The sequence below is a fragment of the Eschscholzia californica genome, unplaced genomic scaffold, assembly GCF_041429995.1.
Source record: "Eschscholzia californica isolate CP2 unplaced genomic scaffold, dmEscCali1.0.p SCAF_1, whole genome shotgun sequence".
In the NCBI taxonomy this organism is placed as follows: domain Eukaryota; kingdom Viridiplantae; phylum Streptophyta; class Magnoliopsida; order Ranunculales; family Papaveraceae; genus Eschscholzia; species Eschscholzia californica.
The window spans coordinates 60,661,397-60,681,691 of NW_028238198.1; the positions used below are offsets into that span (position 1 = coordinate 60,661,397).

At 36.2% G+C, this 20,295-nt stretch overlaps 1 protein-coding gene across 2 annotated transcripts; it reads right to left on the minus strand.

Moving 5' to 3' along the window:
• Positions 1–12,408: 12,408 nt before the first annotated feature.
• LOC147567973 (F-box protein At5g49610-like) lies at positions 12,409–14,770 on the minus strand. Of its 2 annotated transcripts, none has more exons than XM_086654460.1 (3): positions 14,465–14,770; positions 12,689–14,277; positions 12,409–12,637 (listed from the first exon to the last, which is right to left on the minus strand). In XM_086654460.1, exon 2 carries the CDS (start codon positions 14,217–14,219, stop codon positions 12,804–12,806), a length of 1,416 nt encoding a protein of 471 aa, XP_086510586.1. In that variant the 5' UTR covers positions 14,220–14,277; positions 14,465–14,770; the 3' UTR covers positions 12,409–12,637; positions 12,689–12,803. The 2 variants fall into 2 exon arrangements, with proteins under 2 accessions (XP_086510586.1, XP_086510587.1); XM_086654461.1 differs by having other exon boundaries at positions 12,689–14,378; positions 14,465–14,732.
• Positions 14,771–20,295: the final 5,525 nt, after the last annotated feature.

Below are 20,295 nucleotides of genomic sequence, written 5' to 3' on the forward strand. Positions count from 1 at the left end.
GGCCTCTTCTATAGACCTACCCGCATTGTCCCAAGGTAGAGGAGGTACTCTGCGAAGGCCGACCCACTTTCCTCGAACAAGGGCGCAACGAGTGTCTTAATCTGGATAGGCGATTACTCAAGATTACGTTTTGGGGGCTTTTACGCTAGTCTGGCGTTTGTTATAGTGAACTATTTAGCCTAACTAACATCCACGACATAAAGCGTACATAAGTAAGTAAATGCGTGCGAGAAAATAAATCAAGCAGACATGGATGCTAGTATGGCCCCTAACCTAGAAGATCTAATCTCCTTTGGTTTGCTTCTTGTTTCGCCTTTTGGTTCGTCTAGATCTCCATCTTTGGAACCTCCATTGATTTCTCCCACTCGCCTTTGGATTCCTTCCTTGAGTTTCTTCAATGGACTCATAGACCCTAAACTCTAATTACAAGACTTTAACGATTCGCAGATCGTATAAACTTGAAATTAAAATTAATTACAAATATGCACCCATCCGTGCTTAAAACAAGAATATTGAAACAAATCTATGACCATACTAGTTCCCCGCATTCACATCACATGCATTCATATAATATATTAAGGCTAAGAATTATATATGCATGATTATCTTGGGAAACACTTTTGCCGACATCACATGTCACATTACGGACCTCAAGTCCAAATTCGAAAAATTCGATTAATGGTCCGTTCCGATTTTATCTTTTATGATTTCTAAAATCAATTTTAAGAAAAACTCCATTTCGGGTTTTGAAAGCCCGGGTCAATTTCGGAAAAAATATTGGTTCGAATCTTAACGATTTCATAAATCAATTTAAAGAGAAATTCGTTTTGGCCTTCTGGATGGCCCAGATTAATTTTGGAATTATTTGGTTGGAATCGGAAGAAAATTTGGCAAAAACTCCCACTCGAATGATGGTCCCTTTTCGTGGTCCGAAAAGCCTCGAAAAAGCCTGGGACAAGTCCTAGACAAGTCCCGGCCCAAGCCCACAAAAGGGCTCGGACAAGGTGCAGACATAGCACGGCCCGTAGGGCCGGCATGTCCAGGACGAGGCCTATCAAGGCCTGGTCTCGTCCTGGCCGAAGCCAGGACGCTAGTCCATGTACCAGACGCGTCTGGTGCTGGACTGGACCAGCACTAGGTGTCTCGAACCTAGTCCGAGACACCCAGAACCTCTTAGACGCATCTCCAAGACGTGTCTAGTCGAGAGCTCTGGACGCGTCTTAGACGCGTCCAGAAGCTACCAGTGCAGCTTCTGGTCGCGTCTTAAGACGCGTCCCCAGCCGCTCTGGACGCGTCTCCAAGACGCGTCCAGATGCTTCCACCGCAGCTGGTGGTCGGGTCCTAGACTCGACCTGGACGCGTCTCCAAGACGCGTCTCAGCAGCTGCTCTGGACGCGTCCAACAGCTTCTGTCCGGCCAGGAAGCTTCCTGGCCGGACACTAGGGTTTCCAAAACCCTAGTTTCCAAAAACAAAATTTGTTATGCAAATCTCTATTTGCTAACTTACAATTTTTAAAATTCTTTCTAAATTTTGAAATCCTTTTAGAACACTTCTGAAATTTTTCAAAACTTTTAGAAACTTTTAAATTTTCCAAATTTTAGTTTGGGAGTTTCCTAAAACTCAAAACAACTCCTTTTAGAATACTTCCAAATTTTTTGTTTTTGGGAGTTTCCTAAAACTCCAAAACAACTCTTTTAATCAACAAATTTTGGATCAAAATTCTAGGTTTTTGAAACTTTTTCAAGAACAATTTTGAAAACCAATTCAAAATCAATGAAATTCAATGTTTTGAAACAATTTCAATCTTCAATTTCGATTTTTAATTTGAATACTAGTTGAATCATATTCATTGTAATCAAATCATGATTTTATAATACCTTTTAAAACACTTTTAAAACTTAATAAACTCAAACTATCAAGCATATCAAATATCAATTAGTTCGATTCTTAGCAAAAACTAGTTAATTGCAAGAGGCTCTGACGCCACTGAAGGGATTTATACCCTTATACTAGTGTTTATAGCGGATAACGACATCTAATGTCTAACACTAGTATCCCCAAGATCATCATGCAAAACTAGTAATTAACTAATAAGAAGATAGTAGATTACCTTAATCGCTATTTCCTTCGAGCTAGTTGAATAGATATAGATTAAAGAAGACCAAGAGCTTCAAACGTAGCTCCTCCACTTGGGACACCGAAAAGTGAATTTAATCTCCCTCCTTGAAAGCTCGCTAGCACTCCAATAGTGGTTTAATAATAAGAAGACCTTCTTTTTGCTTGACTAGAAGATAGCTTGGGAATTAGCTCACTTTCTCCTCTCTACTTGATGTGGTAGAGTAAGAAAGCTTAGAGAGAAATTCCACACCTTATTCTCTTCCCTAAAAGTGTTTATATAGAACCCTAATAAGAATCCACCTCCTTTTAGGTTTCCTAAAACACTCTTTAGAATAAGATTTAGGGAAATTGTCGAAAATAGCAACTATTGATATTTTCTCAATTACCTAAGGAGTAGGTGTCCAAACACCACGAAAATTGGCAGATATAATGCTTATTATTTCAGCAACTAACCCTCCAAAATTCAGCCCAATCCGAGTCTTAGAAGTACCCGAATCGGTCTAGGCCCAAAACCCTTATTTCGGGCCTTTTTGCTATCTTTTGCCCAAATTCTATTTAGGCCTGTGAGATATGTTTATGGAATATTCCCAATGTTATATCACACTCCCACTAGTCATATCATCTGATTAAATACCCATTCTTATGTGTAACCCGATGTAGGATACGATCGAAGTTAGCCGCGAATTACTTCGTAATTCGACGATCGTAGTTGGTTTCTAGCTAAACACTACGACCCCTAAATCAATCGATTTTGATGATCTTCTTCATCAATTGTGCTAGCCAACATATTGCACACATTGCCATCTTGGTTGAAGGACATCTCCTTAAACTCCTTCAAGAACGTCTATGGAGATAGTGGATATTCTATCCACTAAGCTTGCAGATGATTTTTTATCTTCAACAGATATATTGGCCCTTCACTATTATGTCGATCCTTTTGATAACTTTCTACTCGTTCGTCCTAGTATTTATAGTTACTTAGTGGATTGTGCATCCACTAAGTTTGGGGATTGCCCTTCTTCTTTGGTAGTCTCGCATGCACTCTCTGCAATTCACAAAAATGTGAGACTATTGTTCACTGAAAACTTTATGTTTTGGGTGGACCCACAGATGTATCGAATATTGGTTTACAGTTAATCACATATTTGTAATCCAGTAGGTTAATTCTTTCTATTTTTTTGAGTCATATGTTTCGTCTGGCTATAGACGTTAAACTTAGTGCTTTCTGGGAGGCAACCCACGCTTAGGACTTCCGAATCAGATAATATCTTTCCCTCATCCTATTATTTTTACATAGTCTTCAGAACATTGAGGACAATGTTCGGTTGAAGTTTGGGGATAGAGGATTGAAATTTTTGCTAAAGTCCTTATTTCAAAAATTCAAAAGGGTTCAAAAATTTTCAAAATTTTAAAATTTTTGGATTGAAAACGTGAGTCTAGTTGTTTTTGCTTGTTAATAGTCATAGAATCTAGTTGGTTGTACTATGCTTTTGCTAAAGGTTTTTCCACGAATTTCGAGTCTTGAAGTTGTCTGTGCACTAGCCATGTGAGTGTTAGATAGGTGAAGAGTAGACTCTTCTAAGAGAACTTAATCGATCATTAGTGGAGACTTAACCTATGTGAGATTCTGAGCCTTTCTTTTTGCTTTGAGTGATCTCTTCTGCGCTAATTCCGAGTAGAGTGAAGAGCTACTCAACCTCGAAACACTTCATTAGAGCTCAGTTGATGTCATCAAGAAGCGAACCTTTCTCTTGTAGTCTGAGAAACTTGAAAACAGTGCCAACTAGAGGAAGATAGGACCTCCATTCACCATTTAGAACCCTGAGAAAGATAGGACTTCATCATTGTAACCTATTGACCTTTAGAAAACGTTGTTACATAGTAGATCAGGTGAGAAGAGTTGGTAAGCTTTCCCATCCCGTATTTTAGTGGTTGTTTCCTTCCTATGAGATCAGTCGTTCAGCAAATTTTTAGTCGATCTTTTCCATGTGTTGAGTTTTCTTTCATGCTCATACTCGCACATTGAGTGAACCATTTCTGAGTGACTTAAATTTTTGAGCGTATGACCGTGAGGCAGTAGTCGAGGCGAAATGTATTGAGACGGTAATCAAGGTCTTGTCTGTTCGAAACTGAAATGACGCTCATATTGGCTGGTCACGTGCACTTCGAGTCTTGATTACTAGTGAAGAGATTTTTAGCGTTTGTATGGTTTGATTGACTTGGATCTCATTTCTATTAACTTTCGAAAATCCAACGCATGAACATTTTTAGTCCACATCATATTTAGACCCTTCTGCATTTTTGATATTTGAATTTTGTGGGTATATTCACTGCAAACCCTCACGAGACAAAACTCGTCCTCTTGGGTAACCTAGAGGTTTAACAGCTAGTTGCACGGGCTAAGTGCAATCGTGATTCCCTACGAAAGTGGTGAAACCGGGTTTAGTTGTATTTTTCTGTTTTGCTCGAGGACTACCAAAATCTAAGTTTGGGGATGTTTGATGAGACATGAAAATGTCTCATCTGAATCTCTTAACTTGGGTTAGTTAGTCCAATTCGAGCAGTTACTCTGATGAATTGTGTGTTTCTCTTGTCCAGGTGCCTTTTACGGAATGGAGCGTGAAAATAGATAAAATCAAGAGAAAGGCATACTTGACGGCATTTTGGTCATTTGGAGATGAGGTTGTTCTGGAAATTTTTTGATGCTCGGATGAAAGTAGATCCCAAGACGAGTCCAACGGCAGAAACAGAGGTCAAATCAGAGTTCGGATGAGACAATTTTATCACGTCGAAGTTTTGGTCAATATCCGGTCAAGTTAGGGCTTTTCAATGACATGTGGCACGAATCTGGACGTTAGTACGAAAAATTCGGTACAAAGGTGGGCACCAGCGGGACATTCTCGGGATTTTCTCCAAGTGCTGATCCTGTATAATGTGACGCATGATATTACAATGTTTCCCTCCGTGCGGCAACTAGATACGACGAGCAGCTTGCTATGGTGACACCAGGCGTCATCCAAGGAGTGTGTTGTATGTTGTTCCAGTAAGTCGCATAGCACCGAATTTTCTCCTCCTGCCAGCAAACACACGTTGATTGGGTACTTCCCTTCTCCTTCCTTTTCTCTAAATCTTCCCATATTTAACGTGAACAGTAGTTGTAGACCGAGAAGGAAAGAGATTCTTTTTTTTTTAGAAATAGAAAGAGATGAAGACAAAATCCTAGATGGAGATTACTAGAGACCGAGAAGGAAACTGATGGCTGGAGTTTTCTCGAAAATAGAGAGGGTGATTGAAGAAGAGATTTTGAATAAAGTGAACCTGGTCTTATTCTTCTTCTCACGGAACAGGGGTTGGTCGACTTTCATTCTCTCATAGAAAGTTTTAGATAGAGAGGAGGATATTTGGTAGACAGAGAAAGAATCGATAATAATATTTGCATTGTGTACAGATAAAAGGAGATCATGAAGAGATTATAGAGATTGGACTTGTTTTTGGGAGCTCTTTCATCTCTTATATAAGACAGAAAACAGGGGTTGACATCATCTCATCTTTGGGGGGGGGGAACTAGAACCATCAATTAAGCTCTATTCTTCTCCTCTTCTTTGAGCTTCAAGAATTATATTTGTAGAGAGAGAGAAGAACATATCCATTGTAGTGAGAGATAGAAGTTTTATTCTTCTTTTTCTTACTGTTTTCTTAGATAAAAAAATCAGAAAGAGAAACAGGGAGTGACAAGAGAGATGTGTATGAAGAGAAAGATATATAAAACAGACAATGAGAAGAGAGATTGATTAATTTCTTTACTGTTGAGAAATCAGAAGTTTAATTCAGTATTCATTCAAACTATTTCTGTATTTTCTTGTTCTTATAGTTTAATGATAGAAAGGTTAGAAAAATTGAAAAACAGTAGAGGAAGAGAGAGAGAGATCAGTTGGGGAAGACGAGAAAATTGGTTGGAAAATAATTTTCCCAGAGAGAAAATACTTCGGAGAAGACGAGAAAAATATTTTTCTTAGGATGCGTTTGGCTGCCATTGGAAAATCAGTGAGAAAAGTTCAGTTTTCCTCCCTATTTTTCTTTTATTCTTTATAATTTAATCTCGTATTATGAGTAGTTAATTCTCCATCTAGGGTAGATGATGAAACCATGTTCAGAATTTTAATCGAGTTTTAACGAAAACATCTCCCGGGATTAGGATAGTTCATTATCCGAAATTCTGAGTTACAAAAAGAAAGTGATTTAATTTGTCTAAATATTTGTTCTTAAAAATGATTTTATATGGTGAATTTAGAAAATCCAGACTCTCCCCCATTTGAGTTCCTTGTATCATTCGTATTTATTTTCATTTTCATTATTTTATTTTAATATTTTATTCATTTTAAAACCAAAATCAAAACACTTGAAAAATCTTATTACTTCCTAGTTTTAGAATAAGTTTAACTAGTCTCTGAGGAACGAACCGGTCTTTCCGGAAATATTACAACTTGACACCCGTGCACTTGCGGGTGTAGACCTATTTAGGAAACTTTCTAGGCCCATCACTTGTTTCAATCATTTTTCATGTGTCTTATCAAGTACTTCGCATAGTTAATCGATTAGGCAAACTGATCGATATCGCTCGTAGTCTAGGTTCAAATTTCATGTGTCTCGTCACGCACTTCACATAGTTGGGCGACTAGACGACATTTTCGATGATTCGGTTTTAATCGTTTAGGAAGTTTGTTTGACTAAGTATTATCTCCGGACATACGTAGTGCTTATGAACGTCCACCTTAGGAATCGAGACTAGATTTACATCAATCTGTTCGATTGGACCGTACATAGTTGTAAGTCCACCACATCTGATCTTCGGACTTCGACACCTCTCTTACTTGTTGTTCCCCGACTCTTGCTCTCCCAACTTCTCTTGAATCTCTCTCGGCCGTTTACATTGATAATTTAGTTTGTTGTACTTGTTTTCTTCTTTTGTTACTTATTCGATTATAAAACTCCTCATTTTACCTTTATTCTTTTCCGTCTTTGTCTAAGTTAGTATTTGACATCTAAGCTGAGGTATAAGACCCTTCGATATCTAAGCCACCTTCCTATCTTTGGATCGATCCCGGCTTTGCCGGATTACTACTTGATACCTCCGCTTGAGTGTGCAACCTTTTCGGGTGCATCAAGTCCTTAAAGGAATTCCACGGCACGTTCTTGATAAGACCGATCGATAATCGACTTCCCATGTTCACAAATGCATGGGTCGACAGCTAATAGTGATTGATGTTCATCTTGTAGAGACTTAAGATGAGTAAAGTAGGAAGAAATATCGCTTCCTTCTTGTTTGAAAGAGGAAATAACTGAAAGCAAATTTGTGATAAGACATTTAGAATTCTGAAATTTAATATCAACTTATACATATTCATGAGACTTACGAGCATTTAGTATTTGCATTTGTATGTTTCACATATTGTTTGCAGGTTATATGTATCCATTATCGAAGTCCATAGTATTCATCGGTATCTAGGATTGATGCGAGGGATATGGAATACTTCGTAATAGGACATCCATATAAATCAGTTCTCAGTTTTATCGACTTTGGGAATCGTCGATATGGAAACTGTAGCATCACATACTCCGAAACAAAAGAAGTGGCTTATCTCAGTTATCAGAGTGGGAGTCTCTGGTATGTGGTGTTGGCACACTTAGGTGGGTCGAACAGGATCACCTTAATGAAGTACGTTGTAACTGGTCACATAGACGTATGGTTCATTACATCGATTCCAGATATGAGTACACTGTCACTAGGTGAATAGTGACAAAGCTATTATAGTCTAGTATGGACTATGGGAGTGTCCCCTTAGGCAGCATTAACTTAAGTGATCAACCCCGGGGTGTGAAAAAGCGTATGTCTCCTCATGAGATAAGATCTAAGTAGTTATATGTTGGTTACTAATGGACTAACAAGATGTAAATGATCCTCCGTGGTGACACCATTTCCGGGAAGACATTCACGAATGCTCAACATGCAATATACTTAATATCCGATGGAACGAAGTGTTTTAACTTTCTTTATTGAAACGGGAGTCACGACGATATCCTATGGTGGACGTAGATAAGTCCTGTGGGTTGATGGACCCACTTAGCCGGTTCAATAATAGGCTTTGGATCCTAATCTTAAGCTCTAAACCATTGATGCACATTAAGGGTTATTCAGGAAAGAAGAAGAGATAAAACTGAAGATAAGGATTAGGGTTCAGAATAAGATTTCCAGTCGCCCCTGAAAGTTTCAGAGCATTCGGAGTTATGTCTAGAGAGTTATAGCCGCAATACTACAACGGTACGGATTAAGCATAAATCAGAAAGCTTGCGGATAGGTTGCGGATTGGTTCTATTTTTTATTTATTCAATCCAGAACTCTCAGGTATGATATAATATTATCTTTTTTATTGCTTTATGTTTATAGAACATGCTAAACATCCTTTTTCCGCTGGATAGAAGAATAATTTTATTTTTACCGTATTTTACCAACAATATCATGTTTTAGTTGGTAAATCTTTGGTGCATTCGTTTGAAAGAAACTATCATGAAGGTTTCGCCATATATGGGCCGCATTATCATCATAGAGAATAAAAGACCGGATGTCTTGAGCAACGGAGTTGATAATCCAACTACTGACAAGATCATTACACCTTTCCAATGAGTTTAATTCCGAGCAGAAGAGGGTTTGGGAATGGAACCACCAACAAATCCTAACTTGTCTTTAGCACAAAGTTCCATCTTCATAGCTCTTGACCCGGAGGAATAGTTATCTTCGGTTAATAAAGCAGTTGTGAGAACCTTAGTAGGTGAGTTAGAGTGATGAACATCAAACATCGGATTAGAATGTAGTGGTGTAGTTGGGGTATAATCAGAGAAAGCATCAGCGGGATTTGGCATGATGAAATAAGTTGGTATTCGCTTAAAAAGATCGAACTTAGTTCTTATACCATGTGAAGATGTTGAACCTTATGGTTATAGAGTTAGCCGAGAGAGAGAGGTAGAAACCGAGAGGTAGAGAGAGAGAGAAGAGAAGCATTAAGAAAGTATTTCTCTGTGTTTATTCATCAATTGTACATGGGTATTTATAAGTTACATAGAGTTTATAACCTATAAAAAGATTACATGAAATCACAACTTATACTTATCACATAAAATCGCAACATTCCCACATAGAATCATAACCATATTGACTAATCAATATGGGAAGTTTAGGTCGGGGGAGTCTCCGTTGGAGCACCTTACCGGACCTCGCAAGATTTAGTCTTTTAAAAATTTGGTTATTTCTATTTTGGGAGAAATCACCCTTCTGATTTGCTCCTTGTATCTTGTAGAAGTTTGATTGAAGTTGGAGTTAGTTTTCCGGATAAGCTTTTATCCAAAATTAGTAGCTTGTATTTCAATTACATATGAAGGTTCTTTTTTGTTTATCAATGGCTAATCCACTCTTCTCGAGGACGGTGACATATGATGTATCAAATATTGCTCATAATACATCATGACCTACATAGACTATGTTATATCTTTTGCTTTAAGACTTTTCCTACCAAGACAAATTATGTTAAGGTTTGAAATCTTTTTCTACAATATGATCAAGAGTCAGATATTTGAGACATTTTAGAAATGATTAGTGCTTAAAATTTGTAAGAAACAGTTGATTCATTATTGTCACGGTTTGTTTGATTCCAGGACTTCTAAAAGTACATAAGCAGGACTCTTGCTTTCAACAAAAAAAATATATAAATAGGACTCTTGCCATAGTTATTTTGCCTCATTCCTTTTTATTGTAACCTACCTAATAACCTCTCATGTCGATCTTGACAAAAAAAAAAAACCTCTCATGTCAATTTTCGCATTCGCCTCTAATTAATGATATCAATTCAGATGTTATTGTAAGTGATTTCAAAAGAAATATTAATTTTATTTTTGGCTTCGATAAGATAGAAGGCTATTTCACCATCACCATCTTGACATTTTCTTGTTTGAATTGTTTAGCGTGTCTCGAACCCTTGACCTCTAAGGTGGAAGACTATACTTCTCACCACTCCAACCAAGGGTTGTTGGCTTCACCGTCTTAACTTTGCATTCATTCTTTTATCTTCCTCTTTTACAATTGTTGTTCTTTAGTAACTATTTCTGTTTCTTAAATGTAAATAGCTTAGTATTTAACGTATAATCGTTTTCCCCAAATATAAATGGACTATATACATTGTTATAACGTAACTATATCTCTCTTTCTTTTTTCTTCGATTTGTAATTGCTCTTCATCAGTTTTTGTCTCTTTCCATCTCTTCAGTGTTAATGGCTCAATATAGCGATCGCATATTGTAATATCTTTTGGCTAATTAATTGTATTCTCCTTTTTCTTTGTCTTATTGTAATAGTTGTGTTTCAATTAAATCTTTCTTGTTTTCTGACACGTAAACATATTTATTTTAGAGAGTGACAAAATAATCTATTTCTTTCTTCTTTCTTCTTTCTTCTTTCTTCTTTCTTCTTTCTTCTTTCTCTGACTAGTGTCCACCACGCTCGTAGAGTAGTGCATACGTGTATGCATTGTAGTACTTGTTTTTACACCGTCTAGGATCGCCCAACGACCTGTTATTACTTTTACTGGGAGGAGAGCTCAGAAGTCAGAAGAAAACACAGATAATCTTTGTCGAAATTGGTTTTTTCTTTCTTAATTTCAGGACAAAAAAACATTTTTCATTTCTTGAGAGATTCTTATTCTACGGCATTATCTTACGAAGATACAACTTTTTGCTAGATCCTTTTGCATTAATGTTCATTAAGGGTCTGTTTGATACGTGTGAAAATAACTGATGTGAAAGTCATTTTCTTTCTAATGGGAAAGAAAATTAAGTTTTTCATGTGAATTGAGCTTTTAGTGGGGGTTATTCGTTTAGACCTTTTAACAGATCTTCAAAGTTTTTAAGACCTTTGAAGTTTGGCGTTATTAGTTTCGGCCTTTTTTTAAGAGCTTCGAAGTCATGTTATTCTCTTATTCCCTTATTCTCTTATTCCCAACTTTAATGGAGGTGCTTTAAAAGTCATGTTATTCTCTTATTCCCAACTTTAATGGAGGTGCCTCTAAAAAGTCATGTACTTTTCAACACAAATTCACTATAGGTGCCTTTAGAATTTGAGATCATCATCTTCCGGATTTAATAATACTAATACAGAAACCCTAATGGCATGGTCCTGGGATCATCATCATTCATTTCCAGATCATCATTCACCAAATTCGTGCTCCCATTTTAGTACTGATATCAGAAACCCTATAATCCCAATTGTCTGCAACCTTAAATTTCACATCTTCACACTATCAAACGAAGCAAAGTAATAGTTGATTAGAGTAAAACCCATATTTATCTTGGATCTACAGAGAGATACTAGAGAGAAATAGAATAGAGATATGCTGGAGAGATTAACAGAGAGTTTAAAAGATTGAGAGTACCTTTTAAGAGAGAAAGATGAAGAGTAAATGTTGTGTTACAGAGAGATCGGGGAGGGAGACGAGTTTAGATAGAGAAGAGAGAGGGTGTTTTTTTTTGTGGGAGATGATCGTGGGAATTGTGTTGTACCATGTTTTGGGTGGGAGAAAGTTTAACCCTATTTTCCCATCTTTTTTTCCTACGTGTTTTCCCATCTTTTTTTCCTACGTGACAGTGACTTTCCCACTTTCTTAGGCCTATGGAACAGCAGAAATCGATTTTCTTTAGAAAATCGACTTTCGAACCCCATTTTCCAACGTATCAAACGGAACTTAAGAAAATCGACTTTCTAACTCCATTTTCCACCGTATCAAACGGACCCTAAGAGATCAAATTTGCTACTCCTGTACGGTTGGTAATTAAATTGACTATGTAAGCTTTGTAAGAACAAAACATAAAGACAAGAGTAACATTTTTTGTTTTGTTTTTCTTCTATCTGTTAAATATAAATGGGTTAATATTGCTTCCATTTTCTGGAGCCCTACGATTGACTGTTCTTTCTCCATCATATTGTTGAATATATTTATCTATTTTATGTACTTTTTCTGTAACGAAATTATTGTCAAACTAGATCCACCACACCCTGCGGAGGACCCTTTTGGTTAACGCCATCATGAGTTATTGTCAAACAAGATATCCACTGCACCCTACGGAGGGCCCTTTTGGCTAACGACATCCCGAGCATTAATGAAGTTAATCAAAAGTAGCATAGGTCATGAAATTATGTCACATACAATTCAATCCCCTAACTGAAAATCAAACTATATGCAGCATATATAACTACGCCATCATAGTAATAACATTTATTTTTTGTTGAAAAATCACAAGTAATAACATATTGCATGCAAGTTGTATAAGTGAACTTATGAATCTCTAACTTAGCAAACCGTAAAGTAGATATTCTATCCCTCATAAAATAAGAAAACTAGTTCTCAGGAGCACTTGCAGTCACGATAACTACCTGATCATTATCCCACTTAACATAAAATCAACATAATTTACTCTTCTGTTCACCCAAACACTTTTGGGAGTATAATCCATTCTTGATTGAAACTACTGTGTACTTGACAAGAAACTATTATAGTAATAATACAAAAAGACAAATGACAGTATGAACAAACTCCACGGAGCTAATATAATAATTCTAGTAATAATGATAGGGACTATATTCATCACGCCTTTCTTGTGCGAACTGGATAAATGCTCTCCACGATAACAGAAATCTCACACCAATATGGATCCATGAAAAACTTTTTTTGAGATTTATACCTTCGGTCGATGATACGACCATATTCATTCAACTTCTTCTCTTTCCTGTCATAAATATATAAACTTAAAACTTTATCGTTGTCATCTCCATCTCCATCTCCATCTCCATCTCCATCTCCATCTCCATCTCCATCTCCATCTTCATCTTCATCTTCATCTTCATCTTCATCTTCATCTTCATCTTCATCTTCATCTTCTGTGTCGGAGTCGGAGTCGGAGTCGGAGTCGGAGTATAAGTCTAAGTCGGAGTCTTTGACTGGTCTTCTTGTCACTATTAATTTATTTGTTCCTGCAATTGATTGAAAATCATAAGCATGTTTATTATTCCTCATATGGCAAGGCAATTCAATAGGTTCTTCAATCCACCTATTCTCCTTCCCTTCCTCAATAAAAATCCACAACTTCATCTCTGTTTTGGACCATGTCTCGTTTTCACGATGACAACATTGGTTTATTATTGCTAAATGTCCATCCACTTCCAATAAATTTGTAATACAAGTAGCACCAGGAAAACGACTATTGAAAATATCGTTAGAGTACTTTATCACTCTGAGCTTCTCCTTTCCAACATCAAATGCCAATATGCTATCGGGAGAAAATGGAGTTTCCAACCAATATAAAAAACCATTCGCATAAATTGGGTCTCTCCTAACAATTATTTTTCGAGTGTCAGTTTCTTTGGTTCTCCAAATATTTTCACCGACAGTCAATACCTCACAAACATAAAAAGGCAATTCCTCAGAATCTCGATATTTATATCCCTTCTTCACCGAGCTACTCCACATAAACACTACTTTATGTTTTTGAGTAATTGGATCAAATCCAAATCCACAAACAGGATCAAATCCAGGTCCATAAAAAGGATTATAAGAAAATCTGGACCGATTTTTTCCTATATTTGATTTGATCCAGGGTGTTTTTTCTCCAATGCAATTATTGTAGATTCTAACAGAAAAATTGCGATAGTTCACATAACAAACCAAACCATAAGAAGATACTAATATGCTGTGAGGACCTTTCTCCCATTGACTCAAATATCTTTCCATATACCTACTTTTATCTTGAAACAAATCTACAGAAAAAAAATTATTTTCATTATGTTCCTCTTCACGCAACATCTCAAGCGAACTAGTTATGAGGAGTTTTTGGTGTGATTTTGATGATTGAGAACGGTGGAAGTATTTATCTTCTTCGATCAAATACAACCAACTCTTACTTACACATTTAAATCGCATCAGTGACTTTGGTGGAAGTCTGCTTAGTATTTCTAACATTAATTCATAACTCATATAGACTTCATCCGAACGACTTTTCTTCATTGTAATTTGATTAATTTGTTTTCTTCTCTCTGGTTCTTAAAGCCGGTAAGTCCACTAACTAGTTCAACAGAAGCCAATGAAAATCAGTTTTGAATTAGAATCAAAACCAAAAATTAGAAAGATTACCGTCAGATATACGATGATTTTGATTGAATCGAGCTATACCAAATAAAACCCCTACATAAGATAAAGAATTTAACCTAAAAATCAAGAGAAACTAGAGAGGGGGGAAATTGTTGCTTAGCTTGAGAGGGCTTGAATTTAACCTAAAAATCAAGATAAAGAATTTAACCTAAAGAATTCTGGGGAGATCCTAACAAGAATAAGGAGGGGGGGTGGGACGTCAATAATGTATCTAGACAGCAGCAATGGCAGCTAGAGTTAGAAATAGAAGATCTGAATTCTTAGATCAGAAAGTGGAACTTATAGTGTGAGGCTAGAGCCTGCCTCCTAGCGATGGAAATGGGGAAGGATTTAGGGCTTCACTCGGTTGCATATGAGGGGGATTGCAATATCCAATGGTGGTTATGATAATACGACCGTATATACTTGATGCTAGGGTTGAGCTGGAATCTTCTCATTTAAGGGCGCTCGTCCATTGCCCGCGAGATGCTACGACGGAGGCCCATTCCTTGGCCCAGTCGGTGTTAGGTTAATTTTCTACTTACTTTGATTTGGTCCCTTGTTTTGGCTAAATTATTTGTTTGTACTCATTCTAACTTCTTGTTGTAGTTATTTTCCATTCTGGGCTTTAATGTAATTACTGAGTTGCCAAAAAAAGTATCTAGACATTATTAGAGAGAGAATGGACAGGATGAAGTTATCATCCAACCACTAAATAAAATAGGACTAGGATTTTTATTAGAATAAAATAGCCCCCAATTTATTGCTAATGGAAACTTTGGTCCCATATTTGTCCAAAATTCAAATTTGACTCCTACAACTTCTCGGTTAAATCCATGTACCAACACTTAAGTATTAATAACACGACTAACCTCCTTCAATCTACTCAACCCTATAACTGGAATTTCATCTGGTCTCTTCTCATTATACCAAGAATTCAATTATTTGTCTGGAAATTTGCACCAAAGCGCTCCCAGTTAGAGAGAGAATAGGCAAATACATTAATAACAATATGGCTTGCCCGAATTGCAGGGAGATATAAACAATAGAACATTGACTCTTTCATTGCCCTTTAGCGAAAAATATTTGGTTATATTTTAATATTATTTCATCTAACATTACTTCACTAACCGAATGGATCTTTTCTTGGCAAGATCACAATCAAATCAGTTCTAAAGCGAACAATATTCACTTTACTACTATACTTTGGCATATATGGAAAACTCGGTGTGACCGCTGCTTCTAACATACTATTAACAACACTAGTGCAGTAATAAAAATGATCTTCGCATTTCCCAAATCTAACATATCTAGTACACAACCGTCTGCCTGTCCAATAGAAAAATGGCAACCATTTACATCACCTTATTTAAAAATAAATGTTGATGCATCATTTACTAACATTAATGATTATATTGGGACCAGTCTCATAGTGCATGATAATCAATCCAAATTCAAGGCAGCGACAGTAACATCGGCCCGAGCTAGAAATAGTGAAGAAAGTGAAGCAATAGTTATTCTCCAGGCGCTCATTTGGGCAAAAGAATACCAGCAGGAGAACATATATGTTGAAAGAGATAATATCAATATCATTAAGCATCTGAAAACCCCAAAACATAAAGTTCAATGGCAATCGATGATCCACATTAGAAGAATCAAAGGAATTAAGCATAGCCTGACAAGCGTCAAATTCAGCCACAACAAGAGAATGCATAATATCCAAGCTAGCAAAATGCGCTCGCAAAAAGAAGTAATCTCAGACTTGGTGTAATATTCCGTACTTTTTAGTTACTATGTATTGTAATGGTACTCTTATTACTATGATATTCTACCATTTAACAAAAAAAATACCCAATATGTTCTTTTAGACCATCAACTGAAAAACTAAGCATAAAAGATATACGGTATCAGAGACGAAGGGGGTACCCACACACGTTGGTCCCCAAACGCTTCCCTTAGACCATCAACTGCAGATTCCACCCTTTCAGCTGATAATAACAGACAGAGAAGTATTTGACATAAAACACAACCTCCAAACTCCACTAAATTTATCTCTCTACTAGGTTATAGCCCGTGCCTCCGGCACGGTGAAATTTATTAAGAACTTTACACGATTGGAAATGTTACAGTTAATCATATTTTGTTTTAGTTGTACTTCTTTTCTTTTCTTAACTTTAGTTGTCTCTCCTTAAGATTTTAAGAATTGGATTTACAACATAGGAAGAGCAGTAGACTTTTCTAGAGATATTATCTTTTTGGCGGCTTAACTAAAACATATTTTTACCTTGAGTTCTATAGCTTGTTAGTAGTTCTCTCAGAAAATTCCATAGAAAAACTCAACCCGTATAGAAGGGATAATCTATGTACTTAATGTGAGATCAAAGAAGAAATCAAGGATTTTTAGTAGTTGAAAAGAAACACCATTTTCTCATAATATATAAACTATTACTAATTCACAGAAACATACTTTTGCTTTTAGTGTTATAACTTGCTGATTAATAATCCAACAGAGTGATCCATAGCAAAATTCATTTGTGTGAACCTTGAGACCATATCAAAACATGAATGGGAAAGAGAGACATGTCACTTCAAACTCTGGTTTGAATTAATTTCTAGTTTGTACGTAGTAATAATTTACATTTCCAATCTCTCTCTTGAACTTTTGATGATGTAATCTCTTAAATTCTATATTTTGTCTATTACACATAAGTAATTAAGAACTGACTCAAGGCACCAGAGGAAGATGATGATGAATAGATTGCTCTACTGTGTTACAAAAATTATATATGAAGAAATGTGAAATTTAAACAGATAAATCAATGGAGTGCTTGACAGCTTGCTGCATCATGTAATGAACTGAAAGTGAAAGCACATAAAGAACTTGCCACAACTATAACATCAAACTATCGCTGGTAGAAACCAAACTGAATCTCGCCACCCCAAACATATCTGTGTTGATTATCCTGTCAAAAAGAAAAAGAATACTAATAAGCAGAAGCTGCACTTTGCAGATATAAAAAGTGTTACCTAGCTTTATCGTACCATTGTATAACCTGGTCATATTTAAACATCACTTATAATGGTTGTATCCGATTTGAAGTTTACCCACGTTATATCAAACTAAGACCTAACTTTATCATGCACTTATATAACTGGTTATCTCGAAACATCATCATCAAACCCAATGTAACTGCGAGCATCTACTTCATTGCACTAAAAAACGCCCGAAAACTTCACTTCTCAATTTCAGAATGCCTTGTTTACTTTCATTAGTTTTAGAACGATATAAAGATAACCTACTCAAGCATATGAATGGAAATCTTAATAATTATTAGTCAAGAGAATACCTGTATTCAGTTGCTAGGCTCTTCCTTATCAACAAAATTGAGGCAATGAAATACATTCACATTATTTCGGACATAAAAAGTACACCATTTTTTGATGATCCTCCATTCCCAACTCGAAAAACGACAAAGAAAAACTGCGGGGATGACTAAGTTCAAGAAGAAGCATCGACAAAAGTAAAAAGAACTATTTGTTACCTTCATTAGATTTATCAAGAAGCCTCGAAAAGATATCACAACCAACATCCAAGCAAATAACAATGAGATATACTACACATATGAAATTAAAAAAAAAATAAGAGGACTATGACTCATTAAACTTCGGTAGAAACAGAGAATGAGTTTATGCCTCGAACAAGTATTTTGAAGCCATGTCAAATATAGAGCAACTCGTATATATGAAAAGATTTGCATGAATGGTTGTGATATATGTCATCCCAGCAAATAACAATGAGATATACTACACATATCACAACCATTAAACTTGGGTAGAAACAGAGGATGAGTTTATGCCTCGAACAGATATCACAACCATTCATGCATTAATGCAAATCCTTTCATATATACGAGTTGGTCTATATTTGACATGGCTTCAAAATACGTGTTTTGTTTATAAACAAGTTCTAACTATCTAAAGGGACGTGGATGAACGTAAGGTTCGACGTTTTAGGGAAAGTTGGAGGTTGTAATGGCGGAAGATGAGAACTCAATTTGGGGAACATGAAATAGGATTGAAGTAATCTGGTGTGTCGGTTTTACTACCCATAAAATATAAAGGATGGGAAATGAGAAGATATGTCCGGTGGGACTGAGAAGGTATGACCATTCATTTGTTATAGGCGCTCGGTTGATGGAAAATGAGATCGGTTGCCAATTAGTAATTGATTTTACTCAATCTAATGGTTGATGATGGTGCTGATGTGGATCGGACGACTGGATTTATCCAGGGTTTTGTCCCAATCAGCACCCATCCATCTGTTTTATTATATAGATTTCTCATCTTTTCCTCCCATTGACTCTGTTTACTTTCTCATAGATTTGTTCTCCATGTAATATCAAGAAAAGTAAAATAAAATAAAGTAAACTGTGAATCAAGAAGTCGATGATCGAGATAATACATGATCTTGAACATATTAGTACATTGTCAAGTGCTTTCAGAAACTCCCTAGTATGGGCATGATCTTGAACATATTAGTACATTGAAACGGACCTATCTTGAAATAGGACTTGTCTAACGCATTTTCTAGGCACCTATAAACAAAGAAAAGGAAGTAAGGTGAAAAGAAATATCGTTATAGGGAAGAAAGTTTAAATGAAACACACCGATCTTGAATTCGTCGAAATGTTACATGTTTTTGATGATCTTGTAAGGGATTGGTTAGATCTGTTCTTTCCTTCAGAATATTGGTTTATAATTCATGTGTTTCCTTTATAAGATCATCGACTACATTAAGTGAACTTTGTTATTGAGGTACAAAAAGGGAGTTAATTGAGTGAATGTTGGCTTGAGTACTCTAATAAAGAGACTAATTTCTCAAGGTGGTGAGTTAATTGATTGTTCAGGAAGCAAACAATGAGCTATTTGTTGCGAAAAGAACACAGTTAGTCAAAATTCTATAATCCAACTAAAACTAATTTTTTTTATGAATGAACTTTCTAAACCTAAAATTAAATTCTTCTTTATGTTTCACAACCTTGTAGAGGGACACAACAGTAACTTTCTCTTAGAAATTGTTTGTCTAAGAACTTAGAAAAAGATGTAACTAAATGAAAGATAACTTATGTAGGTAGTAATGATCCATTCAAGTTCAATGGTAGAGTTGAATGATCTTACAAACAGGAACAACTCATAGATGCACTTAGTTTATGATGTCCAAATTTAAGCTCCAACGGTGGTGCAAGTACTAATGGAATCCATATCGTTGAATCAATCGATGCTTTGAAAATTGCAAAATATGAACAAGTAGTAGGCCATAATAACTAACATTTGCATACAAAATATTATACAAACAACCAGTAAAATGACCATTTAGGAAATTAATCGAACACATTACACTCAAAAAAATATAAAAAAATTTCACCTTGTGAGGATTTAGTTCTTCGATTTCCGATTAAGTTTCAGAGAAATTGGGAACATATAGTGTTGTGTTCAATAGGGTTGGAGCTAAAATCCCAAAACCAGAAGAAGCACAAAACCTGCAATTGAACACAGAACCCCAACAATAGACGATTTATAAATGAAAATCTGCAGACGCGGAAGTGGGAAGGCAGACACAAGAAGAAAGATAGTTGACGAACAAAATCGAAAATCAGTTGTTTTTTAACATGACCTGAATCTCCGAGGAAGCCCTAAACTTGTGCCTGAGTGGATAATTCTAGTTTCTTCATCTACCCTGTCGTATGATTTCTATTTCCCACAGTGAAATTTTACCCAGTTTCAGGTTATTATGAATGCCTCAGATCCGTGAAACTACTCAAGACTCATTTAAAACTTGGAAATTCAATCCCTTTTCTTCACAGGAAAAAATTGGAGATAATTTATTCTCTCTCTTCATGAAATTGGGTTTCTCAGCTACACTTTTACCTTCAATTGTGATCTTCGTCTTCTC